Genomic DNA, 18,696 nt, shown 5'->3' with positions numbered 1-18,696 from the left:
ACATTTTCCAGCCCAAAACAATCACTAATCTAGTTTCTGCCTCTATGAACTTGCCTATTCTGAAAATCTCATGTGAATGGAATCATATAATATATTGCCTTGTGTGTCTGTAGCTTTCACCTCGCGTATTTTTAAGGATTCATCCATATTGTAGCATTTATCAGTATTTAGTTTTTTAAATATCCAAATAATAGTTTATTGTACACCATTTTGTTTTTTGTAAATACTTGTGGGTTTATTTATTTATTTTTTCTTCTCTTTTGGTCTGTTACAAATTATACCATGAGCACTGTTGTACTAGTGTTTTTATAAACATAAGTTTTCAGTACTCTTGATACATATCTAGAGGTAGAATAGCTGGTTTATATAATTGTATATTTAGCCAGTTGAGGAACTGCCAGACTATTTTCTAAAGTAGTAAAATCATGTTTTTTTCTGTGATTCTCTTCTTGGCTCTTAAAATTCCTTTTATGCTTGACCATCTCAGGTTGGTGAAGTACATAAGAAGGCAGCTTACGTAGAAGGAACATCCTCTTTTTATAGAGAAAAGACACTAATTGTAAGATAGAGTAAGATGAGGAATAATCCCTACAGTACTTTCTAGTAATGAGACTACACAGCTTTTGGCTAAGATGCCCATACTGGGAAACCATATAGCACTGGAGAGGTGGAAGCACCAAGAAAGGAAGAGAAAATTTAGAAGGAAAAATTTAAAATAGTAGAGGAGAAGCAGGAAGTATTAATTGTTTAGTTACTAAAAGTGAAGTCTAGACAGTGAGAAAAGTATGTGCTACAGACTTTACAGCTTGGCTGAAAATGATATATTTTAAGTAATGACATTGGCTGATTAACTGACAGCTGATTTAAGTTCCATGCTAGGCATCTGCATCTGGGCAAATCTTGATGGAACTGCAAGATTGGCATTCACAAAAGAGGAATGTGTGAATGAGGTTTATTTGTAAGAAAATATCTTAAGAGCTGGGAAATGATGTTGTAGACATAAACACATTCTTTTTTTGAGAGTACACTTCAGCATTCTTTGGTGTAACAGATAGTGAAGTGTCTTTATCAACGGTCTACTAAGCAGACCATTGAAAGGTACTTCAATTCTTGGATAGTTACTAATACTGAACACATAAGTTGTGTAAAAACTTGGAAACAGTGTTCTTCACTTCATGTAAGTTTTGCACATTTAAGACCATGAAAGTATTACCCATCATATACTTTGTGTGTATGCATTGTTCATGTTTGTAGAAACATGGAAACTTCCTCAGAAAATGAAGAGCCACCCTTTTTATTCATTTAGATTTGTGAAAGACAAAATTTATTTGAATAGCTGCTTATGTGATGGTGACTTATTGTGAAAATTTTTTCTTCTGCTTTTGTTTTTATGATCCTAGAGATTGACTCCAGAGCTTTGGGCATGCTAAACAAGCATTCTACCACTGAGCTACATCCCCATCCTTTTCTAAAGTGTTATTTTAAGAGAGGGTCTCATTAAGTTGGCCTGGATGGCCTTATACCTCATATCCTTCTATTATGAACCTTCCACATAGCTGGGATTAGAGATATATTCCACCATCATAGTGTTTGATCAAGCTCCTTGCAAGACTTAGGTTGTCTGTCACCATATTTCGCCTGGGCACAGTTATAAAACTGGGTGCTCACAGTTGCCAACCATAGTGTTATTTATATATCTCACTTTTTAACCTGTTTTTATTTATTTATTTATTTATTTGCGGAACAGGGGATTGAACTCAGGTCCTTATGCTTGCCAGGGAAACGCTTATTCCACTGAGCCATCTCCCCAGCCCCTTTAACCTATTTTTAAAATATGATTTTCCTGCTTTTGTTGTGCTTGTACAACTGTTGTTTGCATACCTAAGTGTTTCTAAGTGGAAAATATGTATATCATTTGCCTGTTTTATTGTGTAAAGTGCTCTTTGAAATGTTATGTTTTTATACTTCTCAAATACCATTTTAACAGCATAAAAAAGTCTTTTAAAGACTTTTTTTCTTTGCAGTGTTAGGGATCGAAGCCAGAGCCCAGTGAATGTTAGGCAGGTGTCTTTCTGCTCAACTGCCCTAAAATTTTTTTTTAAATTATTTTTTTCAAAAAATACAGCTTTTGGAATTTTAGACATTAGAGATTTTGATCTTTCAGGATTTCAACATTCGTGATTATGATTTTCAGAATTTTGCCCTTTGGAATTACAGCCCAAACCCCACTAAGATTCCTAAATGGAAGAAATAACTTCATGGCTTTTTTTAATGGTGGAAAGATTATTTTATAATAGGAGTGAAGCCTGTCTGCAGGACCATATTCTCATGTATGTTTCTACATAATACAGTCCAAAGCTTAAGAGAACAAAATTATGTCGTATTAAATTTGTCTGAATTTCCTCCTATGTCCATTAGTTTGTCACGAGGAGAATGAAATAGTACAAGTCTACTGCCATAGTGCTCTTTAAGGAATAGATGCATGGTTTCCTGTCAGTCTCAATTTATGTTTGTTCTAGAATCTTGCTTTTTAGATTTTCCTTACAAATTGTCTGGACCAGTAACTGAGACAAAAGCATTGCTGCAATGTTTGATTTGTTCCTTTTCCTTCTATGTCATTTTATGATCAGGAGTCTTCAAGAGCTATTAGATTATCCTGGTGAAGATGTGGAGGAGACTTTCTGCCTCAACTTCACGGTAAGAATCTCCGTACTGATGCCATGGCTGTGTCATCCTTCTTGCAAGTTATAATTAACATTAATTCTTCACTAAGTCAAACAACAAAAGGAATTTATGTGAATTATTCGACTTGTAGCATCTTGAATGTTATAGGAGTTCAATAAGTGTGTTGAATGAATGGTTATACAATTAGGAAAATTACCTAAGCATTCGTTTTCTTTACTCCTAACATGTGGAATTTCTTTATTTCTTTTTGTAGAAATTATGTCATCTTCTTGATTACATTCATTGGCAACTCCCTGACTTAAAAATGTCTTTTAAGGTGCTGATGTTTTATGATTGATTCTTACTCTCTCCAAATTTTCTAAGTACATTTGTTCCTAAATCCTGTCATTTGAATTCTAGAAAGGTAAATATAAATAAAATTGAGGCTTGTTGTTTTCTTCCTTAAATGTAGATCTGCCGAGAAAGCTATGGCATAATTGAGCAGAAGAAGCTGATACCTGGTGGAGAAAAAGTGACTGTGTGCAAAGATAACAGGTCAGTTGTGACTGTAGCCTGTGGCAGATGAGGCTGCTTTACTTTTCTTCAGTTTTAACTTTTAAGCTGAGGATTGAAATGACATTCTAATACCTCTGTGGAAGTGGGAAGGGTGATAAAAAATTTTCAGGTTATAGTGAATTCTTAATAGTAGAGCAAGTACCTGATCTGTTTAGCTGTACATCTTTCTGGCCCTGATTCTGGGAAAGTCACATAAACTGTTCTTAGTTTGCTCATCTATAAAATAGGGATAATAATAATTGGCCTAATTTGTGAGACGGTTGTTGTTTGTAGGAAACTATTGGAATGAATGAATTCCTAGCATGTAGCACAGGGTTTCTAGTATCTAGGAGAATACCTGACAGAAAAAAATGCTACAAAAAAATAGGTATTAAAGAAGTGAATCTTGCTGTAGTGGCACATGCCTATAGTCCCAGTGCTCAGGAAGCTGAGGCAGGAGGATCACTGCAATTTCAAGGCCAGTCTGGGCTACATAGTTGGAGGCCCAACCTGCACTACACAGTGAGACAAAAAATACCCCCCTCTCCAAATTGTTATACAAGTATGTGTATAGAAGGAAAAACCAACTTATACTCAGATTTGGTTTCCCTTACTCTACTTTAACAACCCCAGTTAATTTTGTGACCCTAAATGGTATGAGAATTTCTCCCCATTAGTAAATAGGCAGCTATTTCTATATCAGATACTTGCTAAGTAGTTTCTAATATAGTTGGGTTCAGACCTGCCTACCAAAAATAGGGCTGCCCCTGTGTCTCCACATGTCTAGCACCCGGCAGCTTCCTGAACCAGTCCTTTGGGTTTCATGGAGACAGATGCTCATACACACTGGAGAAACCCGGCAAGGCCCATCTGTTCATTTCTTTCTTGATCTCTTTACAGAATTCCTTCTTCCCTGTGTGGACAGGACTCCCAGAGTGGGGGCCTCATCGTGGACTGTCAGATAAGGGAAGTCAGGGAAAGGCAGTAGAGATTTCAGTTTTTGTGACTTACCTTGAGGAGGGAGTTATGGTCAGAATCTGTTGATACAAGCCCTAGCTATGTGTTTGTGTATGCATGTGCTTGAGAGAGACATAATATCACAAGGTGCTTGCTTCTGTTTTATTGCTGAAGAATTTGTAACATAGGTTTTGAATTAATTTGTTCTCTCTGCCTCATAAAAATGCAGGTACATCTAATCTCAGGATGAGTCATAATGTGTTTTTTGTTAGAGGAGGAAGAGGATCAGTGTTGTTTACTTTTGTATCAAACTATAGTAATCTACCCATATACTAATTTACAAATATTGAGTGCCTGCCTAGTGCTAGGCGTGTTGCCAAGTATAAGAGCTAAATAACTTCTGACCTTGAAAGGCTCAAGATGAGTTGAGAACTATCAGTGTATATGAATGATGCCATAGATCATGGTGTGTGTGATAGGAATTAGAGGCAAAGTGCTCTGTCCTGCAAGTGAGAGGCAGGAAAGTTTTAGTAGATACTAAAGAATGCAAGAGTGGGAAAACGTTTCAGGCACAGGGAGTGGTGTAAGTCAGGATTCCGAGGGTTGACAAGTGGCTGAGGTGGTTTAGCATTTGTGGACTGGGGTCTAGTGCATGGCTGGAGGTGGTGCCATAGCGTCAGAGTGGAGGTTCTTAAGGCCTGGGCTGAGATGTGGTTGATCTCAGTTTCATGAAGATTTAACTTCGGTGTCCTTATAGAAATAGATCAGAACATATTTGGAGGCTGGTGGAGTAGCTCACGCAAAGAATAGTTAGGGCCAGAATGACGGTGGTAGAATACAGAGTTAGTTATGTAGTCAACAGGAGCAAGTGTCTGATGATATTAATGGAACAAACAAGGCAAATATTTATAGTATTTCTACGGTTTCTAATTTAGACAGTTGAGTACTAGGAAACAATGTAAAGTAAATTTCAGAGGGAAAAGTTCCACTTGGAATATATGTGCTTACTTTTGACATATATGATTCCCAGGATATTATATTTAAAGCAGAAAGTTTATGTGTGCCCCAACAAAGGAGTCTTATAAGAGTGTTTTGTTTAATCACTTGTGGCAACCTCAGTCACCAGTGAATTTGAGGTCATTTAGAAGAACCACAATGAAAGGGCCAGCAAGATAGTGCACTGAGCCAGCCACCAAGACTGGGCATGGTGATGCACATTTGTAATGCCAGCGCTGGGGAGGATCAGTAGGAGTCCAGGCTGCATAGTGAGACCCTGTACCAAATATGTAGAAATAAAAAGAACAAGGAAAGTATGTGTCCTTGGAGGAAGTATGTAATTAAAATAAAATGCAGACCCTTGAGATGAAGACTTGAACGTCATCAACAGTAGGCTAGAAGTGAAACTTCTTGGCCAAATGAAAGAGCAGCTTCAGTTGGGTGAGCGGAAGGCCTCTCCAGTTGGGAGGGTCGGAAGCTGGACAGGGTCTCAGTTACACTCTGGAGGAAGTCTGTCAGTGTGCCGGAGCACTGCTATTGAGTCTGTAGCTCACTCTGGGCTTTAGTTGGTGTTTTAATTTAAGTAATTACAAAGAAGCAGTCGGAAATCTATGAAATTCACTTTTCCAAGTGATCTGTTTTGTTTTCTTTCCCTCCTCTTCTCTTTGGAAAACAGAAATGATAGAAAAACTGAAGACTCTTTGTCTTTTAACAGTTTAGAAACATCTAAAAGCCTAGTACACATTGATTGTGTCTCATCTAAGCTTCTAGACACCAAAAGTATTTTAAATTTCTAAGTTTTCAGATCTTGAAGTATTCAGAGCATGTGTTACTGAAAAAGCATCAGATTTAGGAGCATTTTGATTTCAGGTCTCCAGATCAGGGATGCTGAACTGTGTTATCTAGTGGAACATTAAGAAGAGAGTGGTTTGTGGATTTAGTGCCTCCTGAACTTGCCACCACCATCATATCTCCAGTAACAGGGCCAGAGGGTCTGGGAAGAAGGGTCACAGCTGGTGCTGAGGTGGGGGCGTGCGGTGGGGTTGTCTCTCTTACTTTGTGCATTCACTGGGCTCAGTCTTTTCAGAGTGGTGTCATATGGAGTGGGCCTGAGGTGTCAGACCAGCACCATTCTGCTTGGGCAAGCTGGTTCTCTGCACTAGCTGCTTCCAGTGCATGCACATAAGGACTTGGAAAGATGAGAAAAGGATGGACTAGAGCAGGAGAGGTCCCTGCACTTTAAATTCAGTAACACTGAGCAGACTGACCTCTATGATAGTGTGCCAGTGACAGCCTCATGGCCCTTGATGACAAGCAGTGGCACTGAGCTATCTCCTCCTCCTGGAAGCACTAGCATCTCATCCCTACCCCCTTTACCTCTTCATCTGACCATAATTCCTCCTGGGGACATTCCACCTGGCCTTCACCTCAATCGAGCCTTCTTCCCTGCACCAAAAGCTACAGTGGGGCCTCCACAAGCTACTCACATGAAGGTCTTTCCACGCCAAGGCAGCTGAGGTTGGGTCCTCCATCCTGTACAGCCAGTGAAGCCAAATTTGAAGAGATCATGAAGTGGAACAGAACCATTTCCAGAGCAGTATCTAGAGCCAGGGCAGGGGATTACAGTGACACAATTAGGGCAGTGCTGATAGCTATTATAGTTATCAGACAGTCCCATGGTCACCAAAGTGAGTGCTGCTGTGTCTTCATCACCTCTCTTTAGGACTAAGCATGGCATCAAGTCCTAGCCCTACAGTGTGGGGCCAGCAGGGGAGCTTCTCTGGGAAAGAATACAGGTCTTAGAGAGAGGTCACCATACAAGTCTCTGCAGTGCAGTGGGAGGCACTGCGATCTGCTTTGTAGTAAAACTTGGGATGGTGATTGTGATGATTATTTTCAAGAAAGGAATGGAGAGTATGGGAAACACTAGGCGGAAGAATGGGACCAGCACCACTGAGAAGCAAGTTGATTGGAAGCAGGTGTTGTGTTAATGGACTTGTGTCTTCACCTTGCTCAGGACTAAAGGAAGGAGGCTGCTCTATGTCTTTGCCTTCATCCAAAATCTAACTCCCTCCTGACACTCAGGTAATATACTCTGTCCTTCAGGTTTAAAGAAGGCTTGCCACCCCACCTAGCCCCATACCTTCTGTTTGCCAAGGCAAAGAAATTGTGCCTTTTTGTGGCTGAGAAGGGGGTTTACAGGAAAAAAGCCGCATGTCCAGGCCTCAATCTATAGAGAATGGTGTTTTGTTCAAGAAAGCATGTGCATTTCTGACTCTGAGAGCAGTGCTCTGGTAATGTTGGTGGAAAAACTTCCTTCCCAACAAAAATGGGTCTGCCCTGCAGGGTCTAGTGAATAACTAGGTGTGCCAAAATATGCCTAGGGTCCTGTCCTCAGCATTAGATCTGATGACGCCAAGAGAGCCTGAACCCCTTGCTGACATAATCTCTTTACCTTCTTCCCACACCTTTGAGAAGAAACCAGGAGAACATAAGTTACCTTGGGAAGAGCTGCTCTGTGTTTGGGTTTCCCCTTTCACATCTTGATGGTTTATGTCCCTGACCACCTAAAGGGCTAAGCTCTTTTGCCTCCCCAAGGAGGCAGTGCATGGTTCTAAAGCCTTAAGTGCCTGGCTTCTCTGGTGACCCTACCTCCTGAGCAAAGGGGCCTGTGACGTTGTGTTAGGCTGGCAGAGGCGGCTACTGCAGTCCTCTGCTTCGTGCTTGGTTGCCTCTTGCAATAACCAGCTCTTGCAGGTGTTCTTTTCACTGGGGCTTTTCTTTTTTAACACATAGTGCCCTTCCCCCAAGGAAGCTATTTCCTTTTTTGAAGGAAGTTACTGCCATTAGAAGATGAGGACTATCTTCTAAGATAGGGATCTTAGCAATGAAAAATCCTAACAAATTTTCAAGAAGAGATGGGAAGGCGGCCAGTTGGGCAGGATCTGACCTACTTCCATAGGCCTTTCTTTGTTCAGGTTGATGCAGACATGGGCTTGCATCCCCCAAATATGTGCCCTTACTTATGGTGATAGCCCAGCAGTGCTAGGCGGGTGAAGCCACAGATTGGTGTCTTTCCACCCTGTAGGCTCTTGCTCTGTTTCTCTACCTGGAGGTATTTCTTGCCTCTAATAAGCAGCAAGGAAGAACTGGAACCTGTCTTGACTGACCTCTGCCTTGAGTTCAAGGACCATCCTTCCAGGGTTGTTTTCTACACAGACAGATGGAATTGCTTGCCTGTAGCACCCACAGTGGAAGTGATTGCTGCTGAGGCAGGCAATAGCAGCAGGGTTCTACAGTACCCAGAGAGAAAGCCACTTCTGCGTGATCCCCAGAGCTTATGACACTGAGTGTGGAAAGACATGTGGCATTTGAGGCATAGGGACATGGAAACCCTTCTGCTTCAGGTGAGAGGCTGAATTGGGCTGAACTGATTCATTGAGAGGCTGAATCTCTTCATTGCATCCACAAGACATATTAAATGAGTGCCCATTTAGGCATATAAGAACACTGGTATTCACACCGGGATGAAATCACAGTGCATTGTGTAGAACATAGCTTGTCATGACACAATGCATGGGCTCAAGTCTTTCAAAGGATGTCTAACTTTTGCACCAGGTTTCATAAGAGATAATGTGTCATTTGTTAGAAGCCCTTAGTGGGATGGGCAAGGACACCAAGGAGATGGATTGTTCAGAACATGTACTCTAGTGTGAATCATTGCAGTGCTGTGGGTTTGGTGTACTTGCTAGAGAAAAGAATGATTCACGGGCAAAGGCAATTTGTGACCTAGTATATAGCAGAGGCAGTTATTGTGACTTGCTTTTTTATACATCTCTGAGTTGAGTTTGCTCAACTTTATTTTTATTTGTTTATTTATTTATTTTCCTTGGCTCACTTTTGGGGTCTATCACTGTTGGCTCTGTCTCTTTTTCTGAATTCTTTTCCTCTTTGTCTTTTTCTGTCTTTTTTGCATTTTGCTGTCTTTATTGAACAGATACTTCTTTGGATCAGCAGTTAAATTGACTCAACATTTGCAAGACAAACTGTTCAGGAACAGTGAAATATAGTGCAGTTTATTTAGGGTAATAAGGTGTTCTTATATACAGCCATAAGTAGAATTGGAGTCGAATGGTCAAAAGGAAAAGCATTCAGAGAAATCACTTTGCACAGATGCACAAGAGAGAACAGAGCTGGGACAGAGCTGGGTTTGGAAGCATCCCAAGATATGGATGCTAGAAAGTAGATTCTTCAGGCATAGACAGTGAGTAGGGGACAGGTGTTAGGGCTATTTTTGGGGAGAAGCTTCATTTGGATAATCAATCCTAGCTTATTTGGATAATTCTAAATAATTGTAATTGGTAGAGTATAAAAGACCTTGAAAACGAGAAGAGATAGGTTTCATCCAATAAGTTATAAGAAGACTTTATTGGTTTGTAAGCAAAGGAGTCAAATGATAGAAGTGAGTCCATGCTGCACTTGCCTTTTCCCTGTCTTCTTTTCCTTCTCCAGTGTTCCTGTCTGTTGCTTCCATACACATACTCATGGACGTGGCTAACCCCATGAATGTGTTTTAGACTCAGTGGTCCCTGGTCTGGTGAGAAGGGCGTGTATTTGTTTTAAAGGCACACAAGTTCTTTTTCTCTTGCTCCTCAGTGATTTGGTTCTTTTCATTTCATTGCTGCTCCTACAGAACATTTACTGCAAGGGTGTTCTGATTGGCACACAGTTCTGTAAAAGAAAGGCAATATATACATTCAAAGGTGTACAAGAGGGTGAGGTTATAAAAGGAAAAGCGCAGCTGGTAGGGATGTAGTTTCTGTCACCAGTTTTGGGAAGTAAACTGAACAGGTGCAAGAAGGTCAGGAAAAGGTCAGAGATGTTGCTTTCCGTAGCCGGAAGTAGCAACCTAGCTTTTACTTCTATTGTGAAACTGTTGTTAAGCTGACACAAAATCAAGGATAAAAGGTAAATGTTTAATGTTACTGTTTCAGTTGTGTAGGAAATAACCCTGTAGGAGAGTTATAAGCCACTAACTGTGGATCCAAACCAAGATGAGGGAGCTGTCTCATTATTGTATTTGTATTATAAAACTGTATTTCTGGTTACTGTGAGTTTCTAAGCGATAGTTTTAAATGTTTTCAAGTCTTTGTACAAGAAAGAGAGTAATTGTGTTATATATTGCCAAGCCAAAGGGCAAGCTCCATCCCATATGCTGTGCTTGAGATTAAAGAATGAACCAGCTTCGATGGTTGGTGGAAATTTAGATGCTTGCTTCTCAGGGTCACACCACTCATTGAGCACACAGTGAACTTGTCCACAGTGAACTTGTCAAGTACTGCTTGCCTATCTGGGGGCCGGGGAGATGGCTCAGTAGAATAAGTGCTTCCCTGGCAAGCGCAAGGGCCTGAGTTCAATCCCCAGTTCTGCCAAAAAAGAAAACAAACAAACTGCTTGCCTATCTGTTACTCAGTGACAAGCAAGGGACCCAAGCACAGTTTCTGTTTTAGCTTACTATAACAGAGCACCATGGACTAGTGCCTTGGAAATAACAGAAATGTATTCCTTCTGGTTCTGGAGGGTGAAAGGTAAAAATCATGATGTCAGCGTATGTCAGATTCTAATGAATCTGTGCCCTCTAGGGTCACAGACTGCCAGCTTCTCATTTGCGAATGGCAGAGAGTGGTGCAGGGAAACTGGCTCTCCCATGACTCTTATAGGAAAACTAATCTCACTCATGGCTCTGCCCTCATGACTTCATCTAATCCAAATTATCCTTTGATGACCCACTATCCCATTGGAAGGCAAGGTTTCAATATATGAGTAGGGGGCACAAACTTCCAGCCCCAGTACTGCTGTATAGCTTCCAAGAACCTAGGATGGTTATTGCCACGCAAGGTGGTATAGCTGCTGTCGTTAGTGACATCCAATAAAAGACATGAGAGATTTTTTTCTTTTTTTTTTTCCATTTCATGTTTACTGCAGAAAATGGAACTCTTATTTGCAAAGTTCCTTGCAATTCTGTTAGGAAGGTTTGTATGACATAAAGATTAATCATTATATTTATTTCCTTTATCTGTTTTATGCAGTAATCATGTCACTGGAGTCTCATTTTAAATGACTAACAAATGAAAGGAAAATTTTTCAGAACAACCCCTGCTGGTTTGTAACTTGGCAATTGTACATATTGATACTGATAGTACTGAACGTTTGTTGTCATGGCTGCCTTGGAGGAAATACCAATTCCATATTCATACGTTACTCCATTCCATTTGGTCTTAATCTCAATTTCTATCATTGGACAAGAACTACACAAATGATAAAGTGCCTGCAAGCAGGTGCAAGGGCCCAGGGTTTGATCCCCGGGCCTGCCGTGCCGGCCCCACCCCCAGGGCATGCTGAGACAGCAATTGAGACTGGGCATGGTGGTGGGTGCCGGTAATCCCAGCTCTTGGGAGGCTGTAAACAGGTGACTATGAGTGTGATCTAGTAGTGAAGTCCTGAACACCCTGTAGACCCTTCCCTAAAATCCAAAAAAAAAAAAAAAGAACTACTCAAATGAGTTGCAGACATCCAGGAGAAAGTATATTTGTGACTGATTGCTCTTGTCCTCTTGCTAGCCAGATCTTGCCTTGCTTTAGTCACTTCTGGATGCCACTGTATTGCATGAGTATTCACGCTGAAGTATTTCTTATACTCTATAACATAGTGTTACTACCACTGATGACAAAAGCCATGTGTTCTGCTTCACTCCACATTTGCCTCAGTGTGATGCAATTAATTTACATGCAGTTGGTATCTTCCTGTTCTTCAAGTGCTGGTACCTTTCTTTGGCTATTTGATATTTTCATATGTTCTTCTTTATTCCCCTTTTTTCTTTCTCTTCCCCATCACTGTTTTTTAAATAAGACTATTTCAAATGTCTTTTATGAACTTTTTTGCCTTTAAAATTTCTTTCTAAAGTAAAGCCCCAAGAATGAAATTGAATTAAAATGTGTATAATTTTGAATCTGTTTATTTTTGCTAAATTGATTTGCAAAATGAATTCTGCCAGTGTTACTATGTATTTAGGAGAATCACTGTGTCATTCAGTCCTTCATATTGTCTTAACAAAGAAGCAAGAGATTTAATTTCAGGGCTGGTGAGATGGCTCAGTGGTCTAAAGCACCTACTTAGAACAAGCTTAGCAAAGCACAGGGACCGCTGTTCAATTCCCCAGCACCACATGCCAGCCAGCCCCGCCCCCTGGTGGGCTGAGCTGGCCATACACACACACAAATAAATAAAAATAAATAAAATTAAAACCTTTAAAAAAAGAGAGAGAGATTTAATTTCATTAAACAATTTTTGCATTTCTTTCACACGTAGGCTACTTTGCATATTCTACTCAGCATTTGGTCATTCTCTGCTGTGTCTACCTTGAAAATATTGTAAAATCAGTGAAATGGAGGTGGTAGCTACACAGGATTGTGAATATATGAAATCCTGTTGAATTGTATCCATCAAAGTGGTTGCATTTTCCATGACTGTCCCCTAGCATCTGGGCCCATGTGCCCTGAGTCAGACCCCAGGCAGGGAGAGCTGCTGAATCATGGGAGCCCAGCAAGCCTCCTGGCTGCAGTTGCCGTGGTAATACTCTTGGCTGGGAGGGTAATGTATGCTGCATTTTGCTCTCCTAGTTGTATTGTGTTTTCCCAATGAAGTTTGGCCTATAATGAGTTTAAAACAGTTTCTGAGTGACAGAATTTGGCTTGCCTTGGCGAGTACTCCTGCTGGATGGTATGCACAGGTTTATAGATCTTGAGGAACTGTCAGATAAGCAGTCCAGGGAGTGCAGAGTAGAGATGAGCCCAGTTGGGAAATGGTGAAATCACTGGATTTTGTGAAGGACATCATAAACATCCTGGTATCATTAAAGGACCAAATGGAGGTATGACTGAGCTGGAAAACTCTGTAACAGAAGTAACAGAAAGTCTGCTGGCAAAAGTACATGGTTGAGTATGTTGGCTCCAGACCTTGCCGGAGTGCTCTCTCCCAGTGCTCAGTATTGAACGTGTCTTTCCACCTCAGCATTTCCTCTTCTTAAAATAACCTGTTGGTATCCATCATGTATTTCCCCAATGGGACTAATTTTTACATGATTTGTCTGAACTCTGATGTATTAGACCTATTAACCCTTTCCCATTCATATTTGTTTTTAGATTTTCCCAGTTTGTTGTGTTTGAAAACATAAAACTGTTTAAATCTTTATACTTTTCTAATTTTTGTGTTGTCATGTCTGTTATTTCTTATTGTATGTCAGTCTCTACTTAGCTTTTCTGTATTGAGTAATATTCAATGTGTTTCCTCTAATTAAAATTTCCTTTGAGGGGGCCTGTCTGTTAGCTCAGTTGTTTAAGTGCCTGCTTATGTAAATGCAGTCAAGCACAGGATACCTAGGTTCAATCCCCAGCTCCTCCTGCCTTACCAGACCTTCCCTTAAGGCAGCCTGAGCCAGCGCCCCCCCCCCAAAAAAAAAAAAAACTTTCTCAACTTTTGGGTCAGGCAAGCATAAGGTCCAGAGTTCCATACCTAGTATTGGGGAAAAAACAAAAAACAAAAAACAAAACAAAAAAAAAAAAAAACCTTACGGCTGGGGAGATAGCTCAGTAGAGTAAGTACTTGCTCCTGAGCTCAATAGCTGGTACCACCAAAAAAAAAAAAAAAAAAAAAGATTTCCTTTGAGTCTGTAAAAGTCTAAATTATTTCTAAATTACTACAAGTTTTCTTAGCAATTCTTATAGTTAAATACATCAGGGTAATTATATTAAATTCCAGAATCAGCTTGGGTTTTAATTTGAATTTTGCAAAATTAAGTTAATTTGGGGGCTAGGGAAATAGCTCAGTAGAATAAGCGCTTCCCTGGCAAGCGCAAGGGCCTGAGTTCAATCCCCAGTTCTGCCAAAATAATAATAATAATAATAATAATAATAATAATAAATAAGTTAATTTGGGAAAAATTGCTATACATGTGATATTTATTCTCATAATAACCCAAAGGTTTATGTTACTTTTTTTTTTGTGAAATCCTATGTTTTTACTTTTCACATAGGAGATATATAATTTTATATATATATATATATATATATATATATATATATATATGGGCTTATTTCAAACTGCACTTTCATATTATTTTGATCAGTTTTAATTGTCTAGACATAGTTACTGGTTTTTACATGCTTATCTGAGAAGTAATTCATCATATTGATTCTACCAATTATTTTTCCAGTTGATTCTCTTTTTTCTACATAATCATATACCTGTCCCAAAAGCCTCTACTTCATTAGAGCCTTTATTTTTATTTTAATCAGTTTTGCTTTTTACCAGACCTAAAAATTAATAAATGGTTCTTTTACCCATTTCTAGAGATAATGAATGAATACTGTAGTTCAGTAATTTTTAGGTCTACATTAATTTTTAACTGTTTATCATGATTTATGTTACGTTGATTTTCTTTTGGTTGGTCAGGACCTGAGAAAGATTAACATTGCCTTAGGTTGTTCATATCCAACTCTTTTCATTAGCAACAGGTCAGCTCTGCCTTCCACTCCCTACAAAAACAGATTTTGCTTCTGTGCGGTATTAACCCTTAACTGAAGTGAAAGATTTTCATCTGATTTAAATCTTTTCTGGAATCTAGCTTTTTGTTTTTTGCTTTATTCATAGTGCCCACACTTGGAATAGCCTTTTTTGTGGATTCATGTCACAGTGCAGTCTTTTATCCTTTCTAGGAGGAAATCAAAGGTTGTTATAAATTTTTTTTAATTGAGATGACCAAAACAAGATATTTATTGAATTCCCTATATTTCTTAATTAAAAGGCACATTCTTCTTTGATAATAAGAAATTATAAATGTTAGGGATGTAATGATGATGTCTGCTTTCTCCCTTTTGTAACATGAAAGGAAGAAGGCAAAATGTCCAATCAGTGTCTTTATCTTTTTATAGTAATAGCTGAAAATTTTATTCAGCACTTAGTAGGTGTTGGATACTGCTCTTTTGGCTTTGTGTGTTAACTCACTTGTTCTTCAAAATAATTGTGAGACAGTATTGTCCCCATTTATAGATAAGTGTACAGGCAGAATACTGAGTGTTTTGTTGTTGTTTGAAAATACAGTTTTATTGACACCACAGTAGTAAACAACTTTATGCTTTGTTTTTATAGAATACTGGCTCAAACATAATTCAAAATCCACAAAGATGAGTTCAATCCCTGGTTCCACAAAAAAAAAAAAAAAAAAAAAAATCCACAAAGAAGCTAAAAGTCTTATGTTACATTAAATGTGTTCCTCTTAAAAATCCTTCCTGTATGCTACTTAAGCAGTAACATTGAATTATGCACCATTTTATATTGGTCACATTTACACAGCAAAATAATGAAGGCACAGCTAATACAAGCAAACTTAAATGCTTTCTACTTCTGAGCTAGGGGTGGGGGCATACACTTGGATTGTTTCAAGTATACAGTTTCTCCAAACATACTAGCTTCAGTGAGGAGTTCTGATGATTTTCATAGCTATACCCTAAAAACTACATGACAGAAAGACTTTACAAGTATCAAACTACATAACACTGAGTACACATGCTTTACAGAGTTTGCTACATTCTATTTCTCTTCAAGTAAATTGATATTTCTAAAATACTAGAGTGATTTAATACTTAAACATTTGGGGTAGTTTTTACACTTTTGTAAATAGACACTAAGAAAATACAAACGAGACAGTAACAAATGAATACATGTTGAAAATATTATACATTATACACCCTCTTTCATGAGACCATGTTGTTTCTCGAAACTCACATATTGAGAACACTTAACAGAACTTGAAGTGGCATTTTTCCTGGCCTAATTAGCAGTAGTGTCAGGATCTCAAATCGCAGGCTTCCTGTCTGCCATCTCTCCTCAGAAGCATGTAGCTGATGTCAAGGTTGGAAAAGCAGTCTTGAAGATAATGTCTTTCTTACGTTTGCCTTTTCTGCATTGGGAGTGAAGAAATGGAACAATTAAGCATGGAAAATGCATTCAGCCCTGGCTCGGGTGTTCCATGTGTAATGATTGCGTGGTGAAAGGGTTTCAAAGTGATGTTCACATCCAATGCCCATTTTAAGCCTTCATTTAGTCCTCACAGAAGATGAAAAGAAAATAAGCTGAATTCACCTCTCTTTAACATGTTTTGGTATCCTCGTTGTGTTCCAGGAGGAAAGTCAAATTTGAAATGGGCTGGCCAAGATCTTTAACTGCTTTAATTTGCTATAGCATGTCAGAATAAATTCACATTGTATTTTTGGTCTAAAACCTGAGCCTTGTCGAGTCCATAAGTATTAAAGGGTGGGGAAGCTGTCTGTGGCATCTTCCCACGGATCCCCCCTCCTACTTCTTGGGGTCTGCAGGCACCAGGGTGCCGCAGGCTCTTGCGTCGGCCTCTTGGCCCTCGTCCTCATCCTCTTCCTGGTCCTGGACCTCGTCGTCCTCGTCCACGTCCTCGTCCTCCCCCTCCAGGGTCCACGCACAGCCCTCCATCTCGCCCGTGAGCTCTTGGATCTTGGCTAGCAAGGGCTTATAAATGTCGTTGTATTTTTTCTCCAGAGCCTGGAATTCCTTATCAAATTTGGCCTCTATCTTATCGCATCGCTTCTGCAGCTTTTTGAGCGCCAGGACGCGGCACCTGACGGAATTGGGCAGGCTCTCGAGAAAGTCGTTCTTGGGCTTGGGGGCGCCCTCCGCAGGGGGCTGGGGCTCCGCGGCTGCCGATGCCTCCTCCTCGGCCGCTGCCCGCCTCGGCTCCGCGGGGCCCCGGCTCTCTGCGTCGGCCATGGCGGCTGCGAGGCTGCGGCTCCGGGGCTGCGCAGCGCTCCCGGCTCCGGGCGGTCAGCTGACGGCTCCGCGCCCACTGCTCGCCCAGCTCTCCTGCGCCCAGCGCGCCCTCCCCAGCCCCAGAGCCGCCTCGCCCGGCCCCGCCCCGCGCCCGGGAGCTGTGCCGCGTCCTGCGGGGCTGGTGCGCTGTTGGCCTTCGTCTCTCTCCCTCCGTGCGGCAGGTGTCGCCTGCCTTCAAAGGCAGCCGTCTTCCCTCCTTCTCTGCTCCCTTCTCCTGGATCACGACCCTCTAGGGTCGGGTGCACGTGGGGGCCCAGCGATTTGGGCGCTGTGTTCCCCTGTGCGTGCAACTCCCCTCCACCCGCACACCCTCCACACCTCTCAGCAATTCCCCGGCTGCTGCCATCTGCTTGCAAACAGTTTTTGACCTCTGAGTAAAAAGCCTCCGGACTCCAGTATCCTGGTACATGTTCTAGAAAGATCTACACAATTACTATGAGGAACAGTAAATTGGAGGAAAGCCAAAGAAAACTCTCCAAGACTAGGGCCTAGGAAAAGGGCCCCCTCTACTCCCACTTGAGCATTTATTTGGACCTGCTCTTTCTTTGGGGGAGCACAAACATGCAAAGAATCATTGTCCCCAACTGATACACATAGTTCAGCATTTGTTCAGAGGGCCTTGCCCCACATTTGTATCTGAGAGCGTTATAAAAGGTCCTAAACAGCAAACTGTTGTTTCTCTGCTAGCAAAGTCAGTAAGCATTTTTATGTTGCTGCATTTATCACTTAATTGGCAGAATCCAGAATCTGGCAGAACTAAACTAGACCTTTTGACTACTATAGTGTAGAAGCTGTGAAAGATTATATATATATATATATATATATATATATATGCTCATCTTTCAAAATTTTTATATTCTCATTAGGTCTGAAAATTTAGTGTTAAGCTAGGCAACTTTTTAAAAATCTGTTTTATTGAGGTATAATTTAGTATAGTAAAATTTGCCCTTTGGGGGAGGATACCTTCACAAAGAAATGTAGTTGTTGCAGTTTTGTTTTAGAATGTGCCCTGAAAATCTCATGTGGTTTAGAGATAGGACTTCTAGAAGATGATTAGATCATAGGGTGCTGTGTTGCTTGGTAAACTGACCCTTTGGTGAATTTATAGCTAAGGTACTGTTTGAAGGTTGGAAGAGACCATAGCTGGGCTCTGCCTTTGGAGGACACCTCTCTGTCCTTGCTCCTCCCTTCACTCTGTGCTTCCTGGCTGCCATGCCTTTCTGTCATGTTTCCACCTTGCTATGGGCTGAATTCTCTGAAACACTCACTAAATTAAACCTTTTTTCCTTTGTTAAGCTATGGGTGTCAGGTATTGTGTTCACTGATTTGAGAGCTAATACACCAGTCATATTAAATACTTGAGGATATAAAGCAGTAATGTCAATGGCCCCAAAATACCCTTGTGACGTTTTCCCTAATTACAGCATTGGTAACCACAGTCTCAATTATTTTGCTTTTTCTAGAATGTCATAGATGAAATTTTATTTGTAGCTTTTTTTTATTTTTTTTTCAAAGTTTTATTGATAAACAGCAATGAGACAGTTTCAAATCAAATCGGAAGTACAGTTTCAACAAATAATACACTGCATATATTCTTCTTAGTGGTTA

At 40.4% G+C, this 18,696-nt stretch overlaps 2 protein-coding genes across 9 annotated transcripts in view; one reads left to right on the top strand and one right to left on the bottom strand.

Moving 5' to 3' along the window:
* Herc3 (HECT and RLD domain containing E3 ubiquitin protein ligase 3) overlaps positions 1–18,696 on the top strand; it is a 202,457-nt gene that overhangs the window by 153,447 nt on the left and 30,314 nt on the right. For all 8 annotated transcript variants that reach the window (XR_002819192.1, XM_023706831.1, XM_023706833.1 and 5 more), the window contains 2 exons: positions 2,631–2,697; positions 3,137–3,219. Coding sequence is in view for 7 of the 8 variants with exons in the window: in XM_023706831.1 (XP_023562599.1) it covers positions 2,631–2,697; positions 3,137–3,219 (150 nt within the window). In the remaining variant the exon portion in view is untranslated. The remainder of the gene's footprint in view (positions 1–2,630; positions 2,698–3,136; positions 3,220–18,696) is intronic.
* On the bottom strand, positions 15,348–17,028 carry Nap1l5 (nucleosome assembly protein 1 like 5). Its single transcript, XM_012512762.2, has 2 exons — positions 16,372–17,028; positions 15,348–16,189 (listed from the first exon to the last, which is right to left on the bottom strand). The coding sequence occupies exon 1, from the start codon at positions 17,026–17,028 to the stop codon at positions 16,585–16,587; it is 444 nt and encodes a 147-aa protein (XP_012368216.1). The 3' UTR covers positions 15,348–16,189; positions 16,372–16,584.

Source organism: Octodon degus, unplaced genomic scaffold (assembly GCF_000260255.1).
Source record: "Octodon degus isolate 3935 unplaced genomic scaffold, OctDeg1.0 scaffold00272, whole genome shotgun sequence".
NCBI lineage: Eukaryota > Metazoa > Chordata > Mammalia > Rodentia > Octodontidae > Octodon > Octodon degus.
The sequence above is the reverse complement of the archived record's forward strand: the minus strand, read 5'-3'. Positions and strand labels throughout refer to the sequence as shown.